Source organism: Marmota flaviventris, chromosome 7 (assembly GCF_047511675.1).
Source record: "Marmota flaviventris isolate mMarFla1 chromosome 7, mMarFla1.hap1, whole genome shotgun sequence".
Classification (NCBI taxonomy): Eukaryota; Metazoa; Chordata; class Mammalia; order Rodentia; family Sciuridae; genus Marmota; species Marmota flaviventris.
Window position 1 is genome coordinate 94799814 of NC_092504.1, and position 25639 is coordinate 94825452.

The following is a 25639-nucleotide window of genomic DNA, read 5'->3' on the forward strand; positions in this document are numbered from 1 at the left end:
ATTAACTCAGGTAATTGAGGAGTCAAGGGCACGTTAGCTTCAGGCACAGCTGTATCCACGGAAATAATGATGATGTTGAAAATCTCTGAGTCATCAGTTTTCTTTCACATGGTGGCAAAATGGCTGAAGGAGTCATTAGACTCACAGCATTCCTGCCCGTACTATCAGTACTTCTATCAGAGAGTAGACAAATCTTGATCATTTGTTCCCTGCTCAGCCCCACTCACATGACATGAAAGAAGTGCTCCCATGGCAGTCAGGTGGCTTGTCCTGACTGGCCCACAAATAAGGAATGCCAGGCAGGCCAAAGTCCTGGGCATTCACTACATTTTGCTATCCTAGATTATTATGTTATGGGATTCTCTTGTTCCATCTTGTTCTCTGGCTCTTTTTTTCCCTGTGTTTGAACAAATTACACATATATTCCCAAGGCCTTTTTCTATATAAAAAAGATCTTTTCTTTGTTCTACGTGTTCTCTCTCCTGATCATCTTTTCCTTGCCTGCTCAGGTATCTTTTCACAGAAGAGAGCCTCATCTCTCTCCCAGGCATCTACCTTTGTCAGAGAAAGCTTCAGATCATCTCAATCTGAGGCCCTGCAGGCACTGCAACTTCAAATATCTTAAAACTAAATTGGCCGCCCTCTTGCCCCACGTGTTGTGTTTCTCCTCCTAAGTCCCTTAATCAGACCCCGAGCCATATCCTTTTTATCTTTTTCCAGAGTCCTGTCCTCATAGTTGTTTTTGACTCTTTCCTCTGTGTATAATTTCTCCTTCATGTTAACGCTTGTAGTTCTTTATTGTGGTGTCTTTCTTGGATTCATTTCCTTCATTCTGGTTTTATAGATCTTGGCATATTTACTTCATTTACACCACCGTTATTGAGGCTTCTTGATGGGAGAGTGATATTGCTTATTTATCTGTACTCTTTTTTTTCCTGGTTGTCATCCTCTATCTTCCCCACCCTCTTCTTCTCCCATCAATATTATACCCAGACTTCAATGATTCAATAAATACTTGTAGAAAGAAGGAAATAATTAATGCAAAGTGTAGTATAATTCTGTGGCTGTTATACTTGATATTGTTAAAGAAAACCAGAGCCTGATAGCATTTAAAGTAGTGAAATCATATTTTAGTCAGAAACTAACGTGATAGGTATGAGGTATGTATTAGGGTTCTCCAGAGAAACAATTTCTCCAGAGGAGCTTTCTGTCTCTCATATATATATATATATATGAAAGAAATGGAGAAAGAGGGGGGAGAGAGAGAGAGAGAGAGAAATGGAGAAAGAGAGAGGTGGGAGAGAGAGAGAGCGACAGCGAGTGTAAGCGTGAGCACACAAGCATGTGAATGAGGGATTCATTGTAAGGTACTGGCTCCAACAACTGTGTTGGAGGCTGAAAGTCCCACCTTCTGCTGTCTGTCACCTGGTTAATTCCTGGAGTCATGCATCGGCCAGCTGAGCCACACTGGCTCTGTCATTTTTGAGTCTAGCAATGATGCTCCTGGGTGTCTTCATGGTGATGAATAAACTATATCCACTTTCTCTTCTGCAATGGTATCTGGGTATTTTCTCCATCTATTAGCTTAGGATTCCCTATTATCAGCCCCAGGGAAGACTGTTAATAGAGAAAAAGACTATTAATTGAGCAGTCAGTTTGCTGTGTCCTCTTCTAGGGCCAGTGGTTAGCTATCATCCTAAACCCAAAGGAGAGAGTAAGTTGAATAAAGAGCAACTTTAGATGCATACTTAGACATTAAAACAAAAGAAGATATGAAAAATTGTGCTCTATATGTATTGTATATGATTGTAATGCATTCCACTGTTGTCGTGTATTTAAAAAAAATTAAAAAATCAATTAAAAAAAGAAGGTGAATTTTCTGTAAGGTAATTGCAATCTGGCTTTGACAGTTGTGTGCATCTTGCTGTATTTGGTATTTTTTAATTTTTCCTTTGTAAGCAATAGTGGTTTCTTTGTATCAAAATCTGACATTTTAACTTTCATTGTTTCTGTTATGAAGGGAATTACAGCACCTTATGTGAAACAACTCAACTTTTTAGTTCTCAAAACCATTCCTAGTGTACTAGTCAGCTCAGCGGCCATAATATAATACCATAGCCCAAGTGGCTTAACCAGCAGATATTTATTTTCTCACAGTTCTAGAGACTGGAAGTCAAGATGCAAAGGAGGTGTTGTTTGGGGAGGGCTCTCTCTTTGGGTTGCAAATGTGCCCTTCTCCTGGTGACCTCATATAGCAGAGAAAGCCAACAAGCAAATTCTCTGGTGTCTCTTCCTATAAGAACATAGATCCCATGAGATCAGGCCCCTCACGAGCTCATCTAACCCTAATTACCTACCAAAGTCCCCATCTTCAAATATGATCACATTGGGTGGTTAGGGATGCAACATAAGAGTTTTTTGGGGGCAATTCAGTCCCTAGAACATAGTTAAGGTTTTAGTGGGGCTTCAGGACTGGCTAGAATGTGCAAAGAACTTTTCCCTATTTTATTTATTAAAAGATAGACACTTCTACTTGAGTAAATGTTTATTTTCACATGCTATAGTTCTTATAGCATGTATTAGTATTTGGTTTGTTTTATATTCTTTGTTATAATGCAAGTATATGGAAGATAGTTTAGAGTTAAAATGTGTTTGAGAATAAAAAGTTATTTTTTTTCCAGATTTTTTTTTTCTTTTTTTGGAGTACTAGGGATTGAACCTAGTCATTTTCTATGAACCTAGTCATTTTCTATCACTGAGCCACACCTCCAGCCCTTTTTATTTTTTATTTTGAGACCACATCTCACTAAGTTGCCCAGACTGGCCTTGAATTTGCAGTCCTCCTTTTTTTCTAGGGCAGATTCTATTCCTCATTAAGAATTATTACATTTCAAAAATACTATTTTCAAAACTTCATATGATAAAGAAAAGCTATCAGTGAGAAGAAAGCATATTTAGTTTCTTTTAGAGACAACTGTTTCTTTTAGAGACACATTTTAAAATAATTTTATATGTTAGGATTATTATTGCTCTGTAGAGGAGGGATGAATTTCTTTACTATGAAACTGTGGGGGACCAGGTGTTTATCTGTAAGAAATTCGATAGGTACTCTGATAGCTCCTATAAAAATCCATTCAAACTAACAAATAAATAAAGAAAGTGGGAGGGAATATTGAGAATTTGAAATTGTCTCAAAACCCTTTGTTTGAATGCTGATGATATGTTTTTATTTATTTCTATTTATTTATTTATGCTTTGCAGTGCTGGGATCAAACCGAGTGCCTTGTGCATGCTAGGCAAGAGCGCCGCTAAGGCCCACCCCAGCACAGTTTTTACTTATTTATTTATTTATTTATTATTATTATTTTTAATACCTTTTTTTTTTTTAACTTATTTTTATGTGGTGTTGAGGATCAAACTCAGGGCCTTGCATGACCTAGGCCAGTGCTCTACCGCTGAGCCACAACCCCAGCCCCACTTTTTATTTATTTATTTTTAAAAGTCTTTGCACACATCCAGGCCAATCTGTAATTTTTATCTGGTATCAGCAGGCTGTTGATTAAGATGACTTTGTGCTATTTTTTTTTTCTAGGTTTAAAGAGGTATGGACTATTTCCTTATTTTAAGGGTCTGTACATTTCTGTAGTGGGTTTTGGCTGAACTATTCAATGCCTCTTTGTTCATGTGCTTTTATAGTATTAACATGTTGTGTTATCGGGTTTATTCTGTTTCAGTGTTTATCTGCTGCAGAGATCTTTTCCCTTCATGGATTTTCAAATGCCTCCCAGATAACCAGCTCAAACTTCTCGGCCATCTGTCCCGCACTAGTACAACAGCTAAGCTTCCACCCCTGTACAGATCGGTCCAAGCACAAAACAAAACCAAGCCTCTCAGAAGGTACATTGAAGCATTTTCTCTCCCTTATTTGAAAAGTCTTTGAATCAGTATGAAATGATGCTAATATGCTTCTTTTTCTGTTTTTTTCTCCTTTTAGTTAATCTACTTACATTTTGAAAGTAGTTAGAATTAAAATTCATTTAAAATTCATAAGTAATGATCTTGTACTTGTGGACTCAAAATTGTACTGAGTATCACTTAAAGACTTTGTAAACCTTAATCCTTGATTTTAAACAATATATACTTTATGCTATGCTGTACATATTGGATTGCATATCAATTATTTGTCTTATAGTTAATTGTTAGTTTCCATCACCTTTTGCTTACCATGTTATTTTTATTTTTGTATCACATTATTCTAAAACTTGCCAGTGTATCTGCTATTGTCAGTGAAGGGATAAGGGAACTAGATTAAAGCTTAAGGGATGGAGTTATTAATCTTTTAATAATCTTAGATGAAAAAAAATGTTAGCAATGATTGCAAGGGTCTATAACAGTATTGCCATAAGCACTCCATTTTTAAGGAACAATCTGCTGTGAACAGATTTTAAAATATAAGAAAAGTAATTGTTGCTTAATATACAGTTCACATGCTTAAGAACATGGAATAGTACTTTCATCAGTGAAATAAACTAGTTGTTCAATGGTTCTATTTCCCAGTTATATGCAATTTCTCAATATCCCAAAATTGTTTACTTGTTCCACCTGGGTATTTAAATTTTCATTTTTAAATTAGCTTATTCATGCAATAAGTGTTTTCTGCATTAAGGATTCATTAATGAATATGAAGAATAATTTCCTGCCTTTCTGGGGCTTATCCCATAGTAGAGAAGAAAAATAATACACATTTAAACAAATAAGAGAATGTAGTTTCAGAGCATTGCATCCTCAGAAGAAAATAAAATAGGTAAGGCAGAGAAGGTAGTGTGGGTGGATGAGATTTTAGACGTTCAAGGGGTGAGATTACATCTGAGTAGAGTCCTGGCTGAGGAGGAGTGGGCCATTGCAGATCCTCTGTGGGCAGAGCTTTCTTGGTAGAGGGAGCAGACCGTGTAGCTTGGAAGTGAGCTTGGCTGAGGAAGGAACAGCAAGAAGGCCTGTGTGTCTGCATAGTGAGGGGACAGAGATAGACGGAAGTGTTGTCCTGGAAGCAGAGGACACCAGATGGGGGAGGCCTGCGAGGGTGTGGTCCAACTGATTGGAGTTTGTTGTGAATAGAGTGTGAGGCCAACATGGAATTCTAAACTGGGAGTGCCACAATTTTATTTGAATCCTTAAGGGGGAATTCTGCTTTCGATTTGAAGAGTGCATTGTCATGGGGCAAGAGCAAAAGCAAGGGCATTGGTCAGGAGGCTATTGCCAGGGGTGGATGCTCAAGATATGGGAACTTGGACTAAGGTAGAGAAAAATCAAACTAGGGAGAAGGGGTCAGATGCAGAATGGATTTTGGAGACTGTGATAAAATGGTTTGCTTCTGGGGCAGATGTGGGAAAGAGAAAGATGAGTCAAGGTTTGAGCCAGAGAAGCTGAATACATGGTTGTATCCATTTCTGGGGATGAAGACAAAAGGGAGTGGTGAGGATTAAGAATATTTGGCACAGTCAGCCTTATGTATTGACATAGACCCATAAGTGGAGATATCTAGTAGGTAATGGTGTGCACACAGTTGAGTTCAAAGGAAAGATCGAGATAGGAGATTCAATATCATAGAGGTGGCATTTCAAGATGCTGGTCTGAGCAAGTTCATCAAACATGAGTATACATAGATACTGGAAGGAGAGTAAATATAGAGAAAACAAGAGGAGACTCAACAAAGAACTATCATTTAACCTACTTTTGGATTGCTTTGTATGTATGTGTCAATCCTCTATATGTGAACAACAATAATAACGACTAACAATAGCCAGATTCTGTGGTATTTTCTATTCAACAGATACCAAATACTTTACATACATTAACTCATTTAATATACACCTTTCTGATGTAGAAACTTGCTCTTATAGGCAAGAAAACTGAGGTACAAGGACTTGAAATCCTTTGCTCAAAGAAAGTTACACAACTTGTGTTTGGGAGAGCCAGATTCAACCCTAGTTGTCTTGTCTTCAAAATCCATGTTCTCATTTATCTTCTATATTAATACATATGAAGAATAGAAATCATCAAGCATACGTTATCAACTTAATTATCAGTTTTGTGAATAAAAATAATTTCAATTTTGAACCAATAGCAATTGTGAATAATTGCTAATTATTCAAGCAAATATTTTGCTAGAGAACATCTATATTTCGATACAGCCTGTTTAGCGATACAGTTTATACTTTACACTCAAAAGTGAATTTTGCAAATGCTTTAATATTCTAACATTTGCTAGTAGTATAGACAATAATAGGACAGACTGTGAAGACAGCTCACCTGGGCTCAAATTCCAGCTTTGTAAGTATCCAGCTGTGTTGGGCACATGACTTTAATCTCTTGATGTCTCGGTTTCCTCATCTAAAACAGTTCCTTTCTCATAGGGCTGTTATAAGGATTAAATAACTTAATGTTTGACAAGTACTTAGAATGGCACATAAATACTATTAGTACTGTTAAATAAAATATGTCTTTTTTAAAAAATAAAATATATCTAACATGATATAATTCTGAGTACAAGAAGCTAGACTTCAGAAAAAGGAAATCTCCTATTCTGTGTATGCAAAAGTGATTTTAACCTTAACTGCTCAAAGGTTACTCCAGTTCAGAAACCAAAAGATGAAAACAGGGAAGTTGGAAGCAGGAATTCTAGGGTCAATATTGTAAAGTCATAAAGGGAAAAGTCAACAATTCTTAATTACAAGACCGGAAAGGAACCTAATACTTGAATTGAGGACCCAATATCAAGACAGAGTACTTGGCACTACTAATCTATTTAATTTGGCAATATATTTCCTTTTTGATGTGACAATCAATTGTTTTATGTCAGTGCAGTTGTATGATCTTAAGCAACTTATTTGATGTCTCTATGCCTCAGCCATCTCATTGGAAAAATGGATGTAAGAGCTCTTCTCCTATAGATTATTGGGAGCATCATGAGTTAATATATATAAGTGCCCTGGGCACAGTAGTACAATTATGTCTTTGTTCTTATATAAGCCTACTCAGGTTCACTCTATTCTCTTGCCCTTGTCCAGTGCTATTTTCTCACAAGGAAAAGTTCTTCAAAATGATTAACTGCACCACCAACTCACAGGCTAGCTAGGACAATCAGATGAGATTATGTGTATGAAGTTGCTTTGGAAGATTCCAAATCTTGATATACCAGTTCATTTAATAGAGAGACAAGTTTGAGTACATCCAAGGGAATAAAAAATCAAAATAAAAGCAATAATGGGGTCATGATACAAGAATTTTTTTCAGTGTGTTTATTTTGATATTTCAGCAGGAAGATAAAATAGCCTCATTTCTTGGAGATCTTACATTGTGTGATTTTTTTGAAGTCCTATATATATATGTATGTATGTATATATATAAAGTCATATCAATGAGTGTAAGAGACTAATAGTAAATTCAAATCTTTAGGAGAGAAATGAATTACATTTTAGCAATAACTTCATGGCCCCAAAGAGTTCACAGATCATTGTTTAATTCAGATTATAAATAAGAATAATAGAATTTTATTACAAGATTATTCTGTTCAAACCAATGACCTAGGCCCACACTCCTGAGTTAGTGGCTTCCATAGGCATAATAATCAGAGGTAGGAGACAGACCAGGGCACCTAACTCCAAGTTTATTGTTTTTTTCGCTGTACAACAATGATCTAAATGGATTAAAATTTACATGATGATATATTTACTACATTTTTTGGAAAGAATAATAAACAACATTTATTGAAGTCTTGCTATGTTATAAGAATAGCATTTGTTTTATTTTATTCTTATAAAAACTCTGAGATAGGAGCTGTTTTTATCTGCAATTTAAATAACAGGGGCTCAGTGAAGTCAAGGACAAGCCTATGATAGTCGTAAAGGGAAGAGTTGGGTTTTAAGTATAAGTCCCCTGCCTCCAGAGTTTTCATTGTTAAACACCATCTGTGCTGCTTGCTCTTTGAGTGGGGCCAGGTAGAAATTGAAGTTTAGACTGTTTATAAATCTGTAAAGTTGGTGGGGCTGGGAGAATAGTTTTATGTTCAAAGGCTTATGTAGTACATGACAGGTCCTGAGTTTGATTTCCAAGCACTACTAAACAAAACAAAACAAAAAAATACCCCGAAAACCAAAAACCAACCCCTCTTCCAACAAAACCAGCCAACCAATGAAAAACAATAGCAACAAAACCCCTATAAAATGGGGATAATAATAAAATCATATTTCATAATTTACAAAGTGGGGATAATAATGCTAGCTATCTCATACAGCTGTTGTAATAAATAGATGAGTTAAAAAATAAGTGAACTTCTTTGACCCACACAGTGGGCATTCGGTAAATGTTAGCTATTGTTACTGATATTCCTTGAAGTCTATTAAAATGGTTCCGAATTCATATAAAGTATCCTCTCTGAAACAGATCCTTAGAGTAAGTCCTAGGTGTAAATGGAAAAGTACAAGGAAAATGTTCATACCAGTTCTTTCTTTGGTGTTTCTTAGTTGAGTGGAAAAATAGATTTTTATTTTTTCAAATTATGGCTTACCAATACATGAAGGGACATCTCTATGCAATGTCCCTAGCATGCGATGACTTATATTCCCAGATTCTCAAATAGTTCTGATAAATGTCCACAAAGGCAAGGAAGATATGGGATAAGGAGATGAATTGATTTTTTTTTTTTTTTTTGACCAATCGACTTCAAACAAATAGCTGTGAGAATCTTGTTGAGCAAGAGACTGTTGCCTCGGGGAGGAAGAAAACAGAAAACAGGCTTTCCGGAGGAGACCATGTTGAGGAGAAAGGTATAGGAAGGGTGGTTTGGAATAGGGGCATGAGTTATCATTTTTATGTCTTGGTATAATAGTTTGAAGGCCTTGTCAATCAAAGGGAGGGAGTCCAGACAGAAAGCTGTCATATTGCATCAAGTGAAGGAGAGATGGCAGGACCCGTACTCCCACAAGCACGAAGAATGAGAAGCTGAAAGTTAGAGATATCTAAAGCAGAATTGATAGGCTTTGGTCACCAATTGTCTATGGAATTGACTAGTGGAGATGGACAAATTGAAATTGATCCTGGTATTTCTTCTATTTATGGAGGTACTAAGTGAATTTGGAACAAGATTTCTCAGGGGAAGCTGATGAGTTTGATAAGTATGTGACTTTTCCTCTACTCAGTAGTAAAAAAAAAAAAATTGTCTTTTTATTTTTCAACATGTAGACATCTTGTCTACCCAATAAGATTAGAAGTGTGTGTTGATGAATAAATGTGTGAAGGCTGGTGATAGGATTGAGGGCCATTTGTGTTAAGGGAAATTACTAGTGGAGTCTGAGGGGAGTGCACCGGTATTGTTTTTGGTGATAAGTTAGTAAATGGGAATGAGGTGGGTTGTTGAAGACTTTGTAGAGCATGGCCAGGGTCTGGAGCTGATAGTAGAGAGTCTGGAGAAGACAGAGTCATTGTGTCAGTGCGTGATGGTTCTTATAGTGAGATTTGGTCATTTATTCTCTGTCCTTTTCATTTAGTACATGGCCCTGTGTGTATGCATGGGCACACAATTTTTCCAGCTCCCCACATGGAAAATTGAAAGCTTCTTTTTAGGAGAAACCATGGTTTGGTTCAGATTCTAGGCTCCATGAATATTTGCTAAGTGTTTTTATTCATGGATACTGGACTAGAATAATGGTGAGTAATCTTGTATTCATGAGGCATCATTCAGGATACATTTTTACAGTTTTGTTGAATCCTTTGGCCTTTTTAAAAGTTGGATGACCTCTACAGGAATAATGAAGCATGGGGCTAAAGATGGGTGCTCAGGAGCCAGACGATCTGGGTTGGAAAGCCAGCTTCCTGTCTGTGTGACTGGGGCAGCTTACTTGAACCCTCTATGCTTTGGTTCCTCAACTGTCTGAAGGAGGTAGTAATAGTGGTGCTCATCTCACAGGGCTCTGTGAGGAGCAAATGAATTCATACCTGTTGATGGCTTAGCACAGTACTGGCACATGGCAAATGCCCACTGAGCCTTAGCTGTCACCAGTGAATTCCTCTGAGAGTGCCATGAGAAAATTGGTCCAATATTTAAAAGTATTTTCTATGTATTTTAAAGAAATGGCAGTAGAGGCAGCTTTCTCCTCTTTCATACTGTTCTCTGTGTACAGTGTGTGGGGCCATCAGCAAAGCCACTCATTTCAGGGTTCCAGTGGCATGTTGTGTCTCAGTCTGCACTGCATATGTTTCACTTGCATTTCCATTTTTTCCTTAAACTGATTTCTCTAGATCAAGAGGGAAAATTGAGGCCCAGTGGTCATAGGTCACATCTACCCTTAGCTCTAGAACTTTGGACAGCATTTATTCATTTCACTCTAGGCAACACTTACTGAGTACCTGTTGACCAACAGGCCCTGGGTGTCCAAAGATGAAAGATGCGCCACTTCCATCTGTCACAAGAATCTCTGCCTTGATCTGGGCCTGGCAAGGTGAACTGTGCAATGCAGCCACCTTCCCTCCAGCCTCACAGGAAGTGCTCACTTCCTGTGTCTCATGCACTAGGTCTTGGGAGGCCTCAGGGAGTGGGGGGCTTAGGTGCTTCTGTCTTCTCCCAGGAGGTGCATTCAGGAGTCTGCAGACAAATGCTTATGACAAGCTCAGCTTCCGCAGTGATGTTCACCTGGAGGCTAACCCACCCTACCTCACCTCTACCCCTGCCCTTTGCACATCATCCCATACCTTTTCCTTGAAACTCACACTTCCTTTATCTTCATACAAAAGCTGAAAATTGAAAGCTTCTTTTTAGGAGAAACTATGGTTTGGTCCAGATTCTAGGCTCCATGAATAGTAGTAGGCCTTGAGTCACAGATGAAACTCAGTGGCGTAGAGCCCGTGGACCTCAGACTCTTGGTCACTGTTCCAGATATTTTCCAAGTTCCTGAAAGTTATAAAACTCTTTGATCCCATAATGATGATTTAAGACAGATTGAAGGTCAGACACTATTTTTCTTAATGTTTATTATGCTGTTATATGCTCTCAGTTTTCTGTATAATTTTCATTGTAAAAATTTTGTTTTAATGAAGATTTCCATTTCAAGCTTTCAAAGAAGAAGTTTTTTCCAAGTGATGTACAGTAAGGTTTCATTTGGCTCCTTGGCTCTGATTAATTGCGACTTCCTTTTCCCTCTGACCCACAGTTTGGGGATATGGATTCCTGTCAGTGACAATTATTAACCTGGCATCTCTCCTTGGATTAATTTTGACTCCACTGATAAAGAAGTCTTATTTCCCCAAAATTTTGACCTATTTTGTGGGACTGGCTATTGGGACCCTTTTTTCAAATGCAATTTTCCAACTTATTCCAGAGGTAAGGATGTTGACTGTTGGTTTCTATGAATAATTGTTTCTCTTAAATGCATTAGCATTTTATACAGTTTTAACCTCCATAATTCTCTCAGAATTTTACGGTCTGGTTTATAGTGTTTTGGAAAAGAGAAAGCTGAATCATAGCAAATGTAAAAGCTTGTCTGAAGCTGCAGTGGCTGTCAGTGTCAGAGACAAAATTAATATTCTAGGAGGCCAGCCACCAGGACGTGCTCAGACATCTCTGGGACACCTCTGAGGGCCGTTAACACTTTATTGTGCTTCGCATTTGGGTGAATTTAATTTTTCTGGGCACTGTTTCATTATTTATTTATTTATTTCCTTAAGAGCATGCAATGTCAGGTTTACTGAAGATATACCACAAAAGGCCCTTCTATATTTACTACCAGAGGATCAGTGAGAGCATCATTAACAACCCTTTTCCTTCTTTTTTGATTGAAGGAAAAAAAATCAATTGTGGGCTAATAAATAAATAGCAACTTATTTTTTTCTTTGATAAAATGTGCTATTGACCTGATATTGATTACCATGCACTATTCAATTATTCAACAAGTGGTATGTATGTTTTATTTCATGTAATATATATATATATATATATATATATATATAATGGCCATATAGGAAAAAGTAATAGAAGAAGGAAATTAGTGAGAAGAAAAGAAAGGAAATGTTGAAGAGGAGAGAAAAAGAAAGAGACATTTGTAGGAGGAAGTCACAAAGGAGAACTAGAGAAATCTGTGCATACACAGACTGTATCTCTCTACACATAATGGGGAGGGAGGGAAGGAGGGAGGGAAGGAGGGAGGGAGGGAGGGAGGGAGGGAGAGAGAGAGAGAGAGAGAGAGAGAGAGAGAGAGATACAACCTGTAAACAGAGACAAAATAATATTTCAGGAAGTTTTAAAAAATTACTAAAACCTTGTTGAGTTTTCACAGCCCTCTATGGAAATGGGAGTACAACTTTTTAGAGTTATAGATTTTATTATTATTGTTTGATACAGGAAGAACGTAGGAGAGGATTTACTTCAAACCTTCAATTATAGAGAGGAAAATTAAAATCCAAGAGAATTAAATGACTTGATATACAATTGACTAGTATTATAGCTAAGTTGACAGGGCAGGTTTTATGACTAAAAATAAATTTTATACATTTAATATAACACAATACTATATGTATTTATCATCTCTCTTGCTTTTAAGTCCAGTGAAATTAAACAAATGGGTCAGGGAAGTAGCTCAGTGGTGGAGAACTTGCCTAGCATGTGTAAGGCTCTGGGTTCAGTTCACAGCACCAAATACATAGATACACATGCACAGGCACACACACACACACACACACACACACACACACACAGATTAAACAAACTAGTATTACTAGAGATTTTAGACTAGAGACTAGAGATTTTACATCTATGATTTTAAGGTTTTATATTTTATTGAAAATGTTCTAGTATAAAGAATCTGGTTGGGTACAGTGGCACATGCCTGTAATCCTAGGGGCTTGGGAGGCTGAGGCAGGAAGATCACAAGTTCAAAGACAACCTTAGCAATTTAGTGAAGCCCTAAGGATTTACAAGATCCTGTCTGAAAACATTTATAAAAAAAAAAACTTCTGGGGATATGGCTCAGTGCTTAAGTGGCCATGGGTTCAGTTTCTGATACCTCCACCCCCCGCCAAAAAAAATCTGTATTTGTAATAATACCTCAAGCTGGGTGCAGTGGTGTAATCCTGTAATCCCAGTCGCTCAGGAGACTGAGGCAGGAGGATCATAGGTTTAAAGCCTGTCTCAGCAAGAGCAAGGCACTGAGCAACTCAGTGAGATCCTGTCTCTAAATAAAATACAAAATAAGGCTGGGAATGTAGCTCAGTGGTTAAGTGTCTCTGAGTTCAATCCCCAGTAGCCCCACTTCACTCTCCCCAAAAAATAATACCACGAATTTAGATTTTTTTTTTTTTTTTTACTTTTCACATATTAACTCTCTGCCCCTATTTTATTTAAGTTAATGTTTCCATGTGTTAGGGACAGCTTGACTCTTTGTGACTTCAAACTCCAACTCTTGTCTTTTTGTCCTCAACAATGGATTATTTCATTCTCATCTTTCTCTATGTGTGTGTGGTGGGGCAGTGGGGGAGAGATCTCTTTACTCTGGATATCATGGGAAAATGTACTACTTTTAGAGAAAGTGGGTAGTCAATATCTCCTTTGTCTTCATTACCTAGATCTACTATTATCTCATAAAGATGAGAATCAGTGCTGCTTCTTCACTGCTAAAAATTGACTTTTTCAAAACCATATTGCCCTAGGTGTTCTAGGGAAGAAACTGTGAGATCATCTAGTGGCTTTATTTAATGGGATGACTTCTGGTTGTAAGATTTCTTTGCCATCCCATAGGATTTGGCTCCTCAAATTTCAGAATATTTGTTTTGTGATTTTGGCAGGTGAGTTCCTGATATTACTTGGATGTGAAGGTGGACTTAGAACTTTGATGAAAATTGTATACTGACAAATTATGGTATTATTTTCCAGAAACCAAGTTAAATTACTTAGTTTTACCTGACTTGCCCTTTTTCTTCCCTCAGGCATTTGGATTTAATCCTAAAGTTGACAACTATGTTGAGAAAGCAGTTGCTGTGTTTGGTGGATTTTACATATTTTTCTTTTTTGAAAGAACACTGAAGATGTTATTAAAGACATACGGTCAGGTAGATGGACTTTAAAGCATGTGATATGTTACCCTCTAAAACTCCTTAATGTGGGCAGGAATTTTGTTCTTAGAATTATGTTATTGGACTCCTGTATGTGAGGAGAATGAAAAGGTCAGTGTGTTGACAAGTATAAGAAAATACTTGATTCATATTGTAGAATTTGGAACAAGTACCAACAATTTAATGTCAAGTAACAGATGTGTATAATTTATATTCCATTCATATTCATCAAAACAGAGAAGTATATGTACCCTAACATGAAAAACAGAAGTGACAGAATCTAATAAATGAGAATACATTTAAATAGAGATGTTATAAATCTAAAAAGTGTGCATTACATAAGACCAGAAATAAAAAATGTTGTCTTTAAATGAAAATCAGTAAACTATTTGCTTGTCTGTGTGAGCTGTCTTTTTTTTCGTCTTATAACCTATTCATACTCCTTTTTTTATGTAGAATGATCATACTCACTTTGGAAATGATGACTTTGGTCCTCAAGAAAAAGTGCATCAACCTAAAACGTTACCTGCAATCAATGGTGTGACGTGCTATGCAAATCCTGCTGTCACAGAGCCTAATGGACATATTCATTTTGATAATGTCAGTGTAATCTCTCTCCAGGTATGTTGTGTTGATTTCATTTTTTTCCTTTACTGTACTCTGTGCTTTTTACTATGCAAAGACTGCTGTGAATACCGTAGAGCCAGCATTTTGTACATTTTGGTGTATCTGACTTCTTCCTATAAATATGAGGTAAGTAGAATGTGAGTCTGCATCTTTTCCCCACTTTCCTTCTACATATTTGCTCCAAACAAAGTGATTTAAAAAAGAAATTATGAATTACTTGGTGGTCTGGGGCTTCACTGGTCTCTAAGATTATTTAACTATACACGAGTCTCTCAATGAAGTTTTTACAAAGTATGTTCCAAATTCTCCTTTGACAGGTGAAGACAGTGAAACTTAAGGTGTTAAATAACCTCTCCAGGTTTACTCAGCTAGTAAATGGCAGATTACCAGCTATAAAGATAAACACAATATAAACGTGTACCTTAAAAATGAAAAGAATAGCCAACTAAGAGGCGGAAATAGAAGAAAATAGATACCTGAAAGAGGTTATTGTGACAAATGACCTGAGTCTCCTTCTAGAAAGAAAACATGGTTGGTTGTGTACTTCTCCCTACCTGTGTGTTTGAAGAGACACTTTTGTGTTACTACAAACCAAAGAGAAAAATATTTTATGCAATGTAATGAATGATGCTTTAAACCAAAATTTTGCAAATAATATGAAAATGTTGAAATAATTTCTTTCCTTTTTTTTTTTTTTTGGTACAGGATTTAGTTACTTAGCCACTGAGCTACACTCCCAGTCCTTGTTTTTAATTTTTTTTTTTTTTTATTAAGGACTCACTGATTTGCTGCTGATCTTGAACTTGCAATCCTCTTACCTCAGCCTCCCGAGTCTCTGGGATTTCAAATAATTTCTTATTATTGCGACAACAGTTATTAAAAGCTCAAGGACTATGTCTGGAACATTAGGTGAATTGCCTCATTTGTCCCTCATAGTCTAGGGTACAAGTCCATTATCATTAGAAGACTGGCTTAGAGAGATGACATTACAAATCCAAGAACACTCAGCTTCTAAGTGTCGAAGTGAGTGAGTACTGAGGCTATCTGCTGAAACCTATGGATTTCCTTCCTCATGTAACTCTACTAGAAACAAGATGACCACGTTAACTTTTAACTTAATAAATATTTATTTTTGGAGGGGGGGAAAAGATAATTTGGTTCAAGGATATTGCTTTCTGAAGATACAGTTTAATGCAGGGCATAGCAGAGAGAACTTAGAGAATGATAATAAAAACTTTTCCTTGTGCCTAGCATAGGGATGCATGCCTGTAATCCTAGTGGCTGGGAAGGCTGAGGCAGGAGGATACCAAGTTCAAAGCCAGCCTCAGCAACTTCGTAAGATCTTAGGCAACTTAGTGAGACCCTATTTCAAAATAAAAAATTTAAAAAAGGGCTGTGGATGTGGCACAGTGGTTACATGATCCTGAGTTCAATCCCTAGTACCAAAACCAAACAATAGCAGCAGTAACAAAACAAACAAAAACAAAACCCAAAATGGAAAATCACAACCCCTTCCTTGCACTATATATCTTAATTCTATATGTATTATACAGACTTTTGGCAAATACTGGATCATAGTGAAATCATGGTTGAACTCTGATGGTGGTTCAGGAAGTGTCATTCAGTTATTTTGCTGGTTTAAACAATGATTAATAATCTTTCAGATACTAGATGGCAGAGGTGATACTCTGCCATGAAATTTGGAGCCCAACTTGAATTCTTACTCTAAGGGAGGGCTACAGTTCTGTGGAGAAAGAGCTTGAACTTGGTCCAAACTTGAACAAGTTCTCCATTGGAATACCCAAGTCCTGTTTCACAAAGCATGGAAGAGAAAGGGCTGTGGATTTAAAATATTTGGATGGCTGAGGACCTCCTTAACCATAGCAGAACCTCAGTGTGACCTCTCTGGAAAATCTGATGTCAGAACCATTCCTGCTCAGGAACTTACCAGGCTGAGTTACCTGCCAAATGTGCCTCAAGTGTCAGAGTGAGCTGAAAGGAATATTTTTATTTGCACAGGAGGATCTCCCAAAGGCTTTAGCTTCTTAAGAGGTTAATATGTATATTTTTTAACAAATAAATTGAACGGCTCAAAAGTTCAAATGTAGTTAAAGTTGTCAGTCTCCTGGTTTAGGACTAGCTATGCTGGATGACATGTTTATACTAAATCTAAGCACTCTTACAAAGGTGGGGTCCTAGACATGATCCTGTTTTAGGTACCATACGAATACAATCAAAAGGCTATTTTTGCTCTACTTCTGGCAGTAGTGTTGTGAACGGGATTTTCATTCATTTATTCAATAAGCATTTTAAAGTATCTGCTCTTATCCCAAACACTGGTGACTCAGAAGCAAACGAATTCCCATAGACCTCACAGTTTATTTGGTGGAAACAGACCATGTAGCAAAGAGTAAATCAAGAAAATATCAGACAGTAATAAGTATTTTGACAGAAATCAAATATGGTGATGTGAGAGGGACATGAGGGGGCTTCTTTTTATTGACTGGTCAGGAAAGATCCCTAAAGAGGTCAGCAGAGAATTGGATAAAGAGGAAGAACTAGTCACACAAGTATCTGAGAAGAGAATGTTCAAAAAACTTTGGGAGAAATTAAACAGGGCACTTAGAAGAGAACTGGCAGGTGAATGATGTGGAATTTCCCAGTATCAACACTGCAAGCCAGGGGCCCAATTCCTTCAATATATTGAATGAAAAAAACTGTGGGATCGTAAATCTATGTAAACTACCAATCTACTGAAAGAATAAAATGAACTAGACTTCTGGAAATGTACTCCCAGGAATAAGAGGTCAACTGAAGCAGAGACAGTGCATGCTTGGATAGCAGCCGTGTACCCAGCCTTGAGATGAAATGCAAAAGTGATACTGAGACCAGTTTTTTTTTGTTTTGTTAATATTGGGGAATGAACCCAGAGGGCATTTAACCACTGGGTCACACCCCCAGCCCTTTTAATTTTTTAAATTTTGGGACAGGGTCTCACCAACTTGCTTAGGGCCTTGCTAAGTTGCTGAGGGTGGACTTGACTTGTGATCCTCTTGCCTTAGCCTCCCTAGTTGCTGGAATTATAGGTGTGTGCCACTGTGCCTGGACTACACCAGTTCTTAAGAAAACTGTTTTCTGGACATTTCATTGGAGGAAGAGTCTTAAAGGAAGCAAGATTTTACAAATTAAGCAACAAACTACTCTTTTATTTTCTTTTGATTGTATAAAACAGGAAAAGGAATGGAATCCAAGGAACAATGTATATTAAAGTTCTAGATATTGCTTCAAGAGATAGTAGGTTTTATAATATAAATGATGGTGATTTTAATAATAAAATTAAAATAGTTTCTTATATTTTTGTATGATAAAATAATTTAACCTATGTGATGGGAGTCTAAGCGAAGCTTTAAGAATTTTGTTGACAATTTTAGTTGCTACTGTTTCAACTAAAGCTGAAGTTTTTTTTTTTTTAAATTTAAGAAAGTAAGAAACAACTTAAATATTGTAAGAAAAGTAGTCTAATTTGGCATCGCTACAAATAGAGCATGAATTATGTAGTAAATCTAGATTTTAACAGTACAATTCTTGATTTTTCTGAAATGTAGGAAGAACAAAAGAAATGTTATAGAATAAATAAAATATATGAAATAGGGATGTCATTATTTTATTATTCAGCCAAACAATTTGGCCCATCACAGAAGAGTCTTTATGCAAGAATGTTACATTTAGTGGTCTTTGGTATTTTGTCTTTGATTAGTCATATAAAAATGATAGCTTTACACAATTTAAAAAATTTGTTCTCATGGATGCATTTAACAATTTCGCAGCTTGATTATAACTTAAGTATTTAGACAGATGACATGAGATTCCTTAGTACCCCTGCTCCAGACTCAGTAAATGAGAGGTGTCGCAGTCCGTGTGGTGTGTGCATGTGTCTGTGCAGAGCTAGGGTACCCAGGGGGCATGCGTGTTTGTGGGGAAAGGTGAGGGGAAGAGGAGGAAGAGGGGGAGTACAGGATTTTATTTCTCCAGTTATTCAATTATTGTCACAAGATAATGTGTCACATCACACCCTGTTATGTCGCTTTGTTCTTTGTTCTGACTTTCCTACATAGCCATGTGGAATACTCATTTCAGTGGTACATAAGCAGTTAGGTGGGGTTTCCCCCCTTTGCTCCACAGCTTTTGATGGACTGTATTTACCAGATGATGATTCCCCAGGAATGGTATGGTCTTTGAAGGGAAGTGTTAGCTCTTCAGGGCTATGGGAGGGACAGTGCAGCTTATTCCTCCAGAAGTCTGTAATCAGTCTCCTTCTGAAATCTTTTGTGCTTTCATTTAAGAATAGATGATGATAAGAATGTGATATGATATACCTGTTTTTCTAATAAAAGAAAAATTAATTCAGCCATTTCTTAGAAGTTGACTATTGGGAATTTTATGTTTAAAATTGAGGTGCAGTGAAGTGGAATTTAGTTGTTAAGTGTGGTGATGCTAGGGAGACTTACTTTGTCAATAACTCATATTAAGCAATACTTTTCAAGTATAAAAAGAACATTTTTGAGGTGTTTGGGTCTCTGTGAGAGTGTAAAAGTTTAAACACATAGTAATTCCTTCAGCAAGTATTTATCAAATATATGATATATACTTGGCACTGATCTAAGTACTGTTAATCTATCAGTGGGACAGAATCAATAAACTTTCTGCCCTTGATAACAGAAATATGATATATTTTACATAGAAAAGCAAAAAATTCATATGTATATAAACACACACACATATACACACATTTTAATGTATATGCATATACACATATGTATATATACATGTATATTTAAGTATGAGGTTGATTTGAAACTGATTGGAACCTCTGTGCACATACATGTGCGTCTTGATTACTATTCTTTTGAGTAGTTTGGTTTTCCTTCATTTTTACCTGGTGGTAAGAAAGCTGGAGTATTCTTTCCTGGCTGCTTGTGTTGGGAAGTGGGAAGGAAAAGGGGGTTGGGACACTAACAATATTTGACTATGTGCCCCTGTCTCCAGCACTGAACTTGACTTCAGCCTTCAGCTTGCTTTGAGTTCTCTCATACTCTGGTTCAGTTTCCCCAAAGGGTAAATCTCCATTCAGTCGTTCGTAATGCCTGCCTTGCAGTCCTTGGCTGGAAAAGAAAGATCTGAGGTTCTAACTGCTTCTGAAATTAACTTGCAACCAATTCTCTTATTTTTAGTTTCATTCTTTAGCCTCTACCTTCAGTGGTACTTGGTGCTTCCAATCACTAAACTTTTCTGCGGTTCTGGGGCCAGCATCGCTTTGCTTCTTGTTGATTATTTCATTTGTGAAGAAAAGAGTTCATCCTTCTCTTTTCATCTTCCTCCATAATTAACCACCAACAAAAAAAATACAAATTTACTTAAGAAGTGATTTTTACAGCTTGTTTGATGAGTGCTTGCAGAGGAGGATGGTACAGCTAGACAGTCAGGAGGGACTCTGGGCAGGTCCCTTTGTGGGTGGAATCTGCTCTCACCAGGTCCACCTAGGTGCTCCTTTGCCCTCTGCGGGCCATTTAATCCACCTCTCCTCTAAGTGGTGCTAACGTCGTGAAAATGGTGCCTGGATCCCTCCAAATTGAGCACACACTTCACTGATGGTAGCTATTCTTTTATTCATCTCTATTAACACCTTCCCACATCTTCAATAAAAACTGGTCTAATTTTTTTAATGCTCCACAAAGTTCTCACTCCTCCCTGTTCCTACTTCAGTGAGGACCCGAGATCCCTATTTGTAATCTCTGGGAACTTGGATTATTTCCATTATATAAATGTGGAAACTGACATCCAGAGAAGTTAAGTAACTTACCCAAGGGCAAAAAGGTAGAAAAAAAGGATTTAAACCAAGACATTCTGTATTCTCAGTGTGTGGCTGACCATTGCCCCCTGATCTATGTCTGTTGCTGACTAGTTTTTATGTGCTCCCTCCTCCTCCTCTTCATCTCCCCAAATGCTTAATTATGTATAATTTTTAAACTCATTGCCTATTCTCTGAACTTTCTCTTTGGAATACAAGTGATTCATCTGGGCAGCCTTCTGTATTTGTAACTTTCATTCCCTCTTTTTCTGAGCTATTCCTGTCGTTAATATTTGAGCACTTCTTACTGACTAAATGCTTGGAATAGGAAGGCAAATTTTTCAGGAACCCATTCCTTTCCTGTTGCATCAGGGAAGTCTCACCAGGTGGTCTCAGTGGCCCAGTACTGTCTTGTGGCTATCACTGTCCTGGTGTTGCCTCTGAATCTCCTTGCTCTTGAGCAGCTGCTGGGTATGGAGAAGAAGCTAAGAGGCTTTGGAGTTCCACAGTCCAGTGTTCACATCTTAGCAATAAGTTATATTGTGTGATTTGGGGACAGTTAACAACTCGGAGCCTTCGTTTGCTTATTGGTTAAGTGAGGAGCAAAAATTCTTAACTACTCAATTTTTGTGAAAATCAAATGGTTTATTATGGGCTGACCATGCAACATAGTGTGGACATATTGCACACATGTGATAAATTTATGTCTTCCTGCTTCTTCCATTTACTTTTTTTTCTTTTATTGGTTTTTATCATAGTCATCTCATCAAGACCTGTCTCTTCACCTTTCATTCCTCTGGGAATAACTTCAACTTTAAATGTTAAGTATATACAGATTACCCTCTGAAGATGGCTTCTGGTACTAAACCTCACAGATGTTTGAATTCGTTTGTATATTTTCCCTCTCAGATATAATAATACAACAAGAAGATAAAAATATACAGAATTCCGTGTATTCTCATCTCTGTTATTTGTCTTTCTTACAATTTGAATACTTTTCCTAGAAAGTAAAGTGATTTTTGAAACTTGTAGCTAATTTAGTAAAGATAACCTTCTGAATATAGATGCTTGCCAGCCTGCCATTGATCTGTCAGATATATTAAAGGAATTTGGAACATTAACTCTCACTTAATGGAACAGAACTTTAAAGTCTAATTTAATTTACCACTTGAATGATGATATTATCAGGCTTTGCACCAGATTCTCTGACAGAGTTGTCTAACTCTGCACCCAATAAGTCCAGTTATATCTGTCACAATCTGACACATTCAGTTTATTTGAAAGAACATGAAGTAATAATGCCTTGATTATGTATGAAAGATGTTTGTCACATAGTTGAAATAATTGGGGCACATCACATCTCTTAAAATTGAATTAAGGATTATAGTTGGTACTGTTAATTTTTAAAATCTGGGTATAGAAATGTTATAACAGTTTAATTGTAGAGATGAAAAATTTAATGGTGCAAAATATAAAAATGGTAGTTGAAAGGTCAGATAGAACAGGGTCAGGAGGAATGAAGTCTGTCTGCTGTGACTCCTTGCATCAGATAATTATTTGGTCAGCTTGGACCTCCCCATTCTTGTCCTCATAAAGATGTCAATGCATGTGAAGTTCATAGAGAAAACATTAGTTCCACCAACTCACAGGCCAGCTAGGATAATCAAATGAGATTATGTGTATGAAGGTGCTTTAGAAGATTCCAAATCTGTACTGTTTTGTCTGTATGAAGGATGGAGAGTTGCTTACAGGCCTCAGTCAGGGATTGCTTTTGTTACCTTGGGAAAAGGCAACATTTCAGTTAAATGTTGGAAGCCATGTATGAACTATGGATTTTGTTTGGGCCATTAAGGCAGGGAAGTTGTTTTTCTGGGAACTCCTAGGTGAAATTCCCTGGTTGAGAAAGCCCAGATCACACTGGCCCCCTGCTGTAGCTCACAGCCCTAGGATCAAACACAGCTGCCAGGAGATGGGTGTAACCTGCCAAGCACTGAACAGCCTGTTTTTCTGAGGAAACTCCTTACTGATTCCCCTTGGTGTGTACCTCTATAGATAAAGAATTCCTGGGCTTTCCTCTTTATTAGGATCAGACACATAAGGTCTATCCTCCCAAGCGCCCCCATTTCAATTAATTTCCTGTTTATTTCTTAATATTACTTTCATAGCTTTTATTTTGCAGCCGGCCCACACCTCTGATAGTTACCCATTCTCTGCTCATGCGGGATGTGGGCAGAAATCACGCGTCTGGCTCCTGTTTAAGTTAATCATGCAATAAACATTTAAATGGTTAATATTTTTATGGAGCTTATTTAATTCATTGATATGTGCATTCAGATCTATACTAACATAACTAAAATGTTGTGAAAATTTGAGTTCTGGATGTAACTTGGAAACTTAAGTTTTTTTTTCTCTCTATGTATAGCATCACACACACACACACACACACACACACACACACATGATTTTTGTTGAATAAATGAATATCTTGAAATAAAAAGGAAAAAAAAAAAGAACAGTTATTCAAAGACAAGATAGTCCTAGATAGGCCTTCCCTATTTCCCTAGAAATTGCCAGAGAAACTTTGACCAATTTCTTCTCTCTCTCTCTCTCTCTCTCTCTCTCTATATATATATATATATATACACACACACACACACACACACACACACACACATATATATTAACCTAAGAATCTTTAAAATTGCATTTGGAGAATATAACTCAAATGGACAGAAACTTTTGGTACATATTATCAAGATAAGACTCCAAATACTTCTTGATTTCCAACTCGATGTATGAAATGCAGAAAAGGAGAGAGAGAATAGGATCTATTCTGGACAAACTGGACCAACTCTGGATAATGTCCAGTTAGTAGTGATTGCTCTTGGCAAGAGTTGGTCTGCTGGGGTTGAAAGACCAAAAATGAGTATATGAGCCTGGGTTACAGAAAAAAAAATTATGGTGTCATTAGCAGAAATGAGAGAAGCAGGTAGAAAGTCCTAGAGAGGTAGGAAGAAGAGGAAAGACAATTTTCTCCAGATAAATGTTTTTATTGAGGCAAAGTATACTCACAGGAAGATGCACACACCATCATTGCAGGGCTCTCTAAATGTTACAAAGTGAATCTGCCTGTATAACCATCAGCTGGACCATGAAACAGATTATCACCTGCAATTCAGAGGACTCACTTGAGCCCCTCTGTGGTCATTATGTCCTTTTGTTTTCACACCTAATATTATGGAATAGTTTTTCATAGAGAATATAATCTTTTTATCTGCCTTCTATTGTTCAATATTATATTTATTTATTTATTTTTATTGGTCATTCTTTAATCAATATTATGTATATAAAATTAATTTTTACTACTGCCTGGGATGGTTGTTTTATTTTCATTGCTTTATAGCATTCAATTATGCATATATTTCACTAATATTATTTTCATGAATTCAGTCTTCCCATATCTATTCATGCTTTTATATTTTATATATAGCTCTACAACCATAAACAACATATTGTGTTATTTTACATTTTGATACTAAAAAACACTTTGATACTTACACATGTCTTATTGTGTCTGTGGGTGAAAGTTTGTCTAGGACTGAGGCTAGGGTGATAATAGTATTTGAGGCAGAACAATTCTGAGTATGAAAATATCCCATGTATTGTAGGAAGTTAGGCATTTATGACAGAGTTTTCTGTCCTTTTAAGTATATAGTACCACTTTGTGTGCACAGATGAGTCATTAATTTGTTTTATGTAGTGAATGACATAAGGCATTAGGGCTTAATCGTCTGTGAGAAAGGTTGGGATATAGTGAGATGTGTAAGAAATGGGTCACAGACTATGGACATATTTAATTTTACTGAGTAATAACAAATTATTCTTCAAACTATTATATTTATTGACCTTCTGATCAGCAAATAAAAGGAAGTCACATTTCCTCCACATCTTTAACAATACTTGGAAATTTCAGAGTTAAAAAAAATTTTCTTGACAATTTAATGAGTATTAAATAGTATCCTTTTGCAATTTATCTTTGAATATTTCTGATTTTTGGTAAAGTTGAGCATCTTTTTATGTACTAATTGGCCATGTTTACTTTTATGTTTCCTGTTTTATGTTTTACTTTTATGTTTTCCTGTATTATTTATCTTTGGTTGATCTGTCTTTTTTTCTTAGTAATTTGTGTTAAAGCAGACTTATTCTAACATTTGTTAAAACTATGAAGGAAGACTTTATTCAAGACTGTTGTAATAGAGTTCTACTCTATGGTGAAAGGGGAGAGAAATTAGATTCAATTCCAAATACAGCAAAGACAGCCATGCATTTATTGTTTATTAGCAGAGTGCGTGTGTTTATGTGTGTGGGGTCAGTGTTGGAAAATTGCTAATAGGAGACATCAAGGGGAGAAGTGCTTTGTCAAACCAACTTAGAATTCTTGCTGAGGGCAAGCCAGGGTGATCAGACATCATCTGTGGGCAATGAGGAATGTTAGCAGATATTGAGGGAGATCAAATATCAAGAGTGGGAAATTCTTGATGAACTAATTCAGCAGGATTCTTGCTACAACTGGGAGCCCAAGATTGAGGTCTAATAAGAGAAGAGGGTCAGAGGAGTTTAATTCAGCTTGATCAATGAGAAAGTCTTTTTCATTTTCTTCCATATCAATATAATTTTTGGGATTTTTATTGATATTGTGTTGAACTTGGAACTCAGTTGAGGGACAGCTGACATCTTTATGCTATTTCAGATTTTCTATGTTTTATAATCCATTCTTAAGTATTTTTAAAAATGTTCTATTGATATACTCCATATCTTTACCAGTCTCATAAATGATATATTTTTCCTGTTATATTTCTTAATTGATAATTATTGATATGTAGTATGCTGATTTTATTTATTTCCACATATCTTTATTGAGATAAAATTGAAGTATAATAAAATGCACATATTTGAAGTATGCAATTTGATCAGTTTTGACATGTTCTTGACACTTATGTAACTAACATAATCAATATGAAAAAGCAATTTCATTACTTTTTTAAAAACTTTGAAATCGTGCAGACT

At 36.6% G+C, this 25639-nt stretch overlaps 1 protein-coding gene across 1 annotated transcript in view; it reads left to right on the forward strand.

Moving 5' to 3' along the window:
* The window catches only part of Slc39a8 (solute carrier family 39 member 8), a 75761-nt gene that overhangs the window by 22761 nt on the left and 27361 nt on the right, over nucleotides 1-25639 (forward strand). Inside the window, exons 3-6 of the mRNA XM_027935542.2 lie at nucleotides 3735-3897; nucleotides 11205-11374; nucleotides 13972-14094; nucleotides 14554-14718. Coding sequence (XP_027791343.1) covers nucleotides 3735-3897; nucleotides 11205-11374; nucleotides 13972-14094; nucleotides 14554-14718 — 621 coding nt within the window. The remainder of the gene's footprint in view (nucleotides 1-3734; nucleotides 3898-11204; nucleotides 11375-13971; nucleotides 14095-14553; nucleotides 14719-25639) is intronic.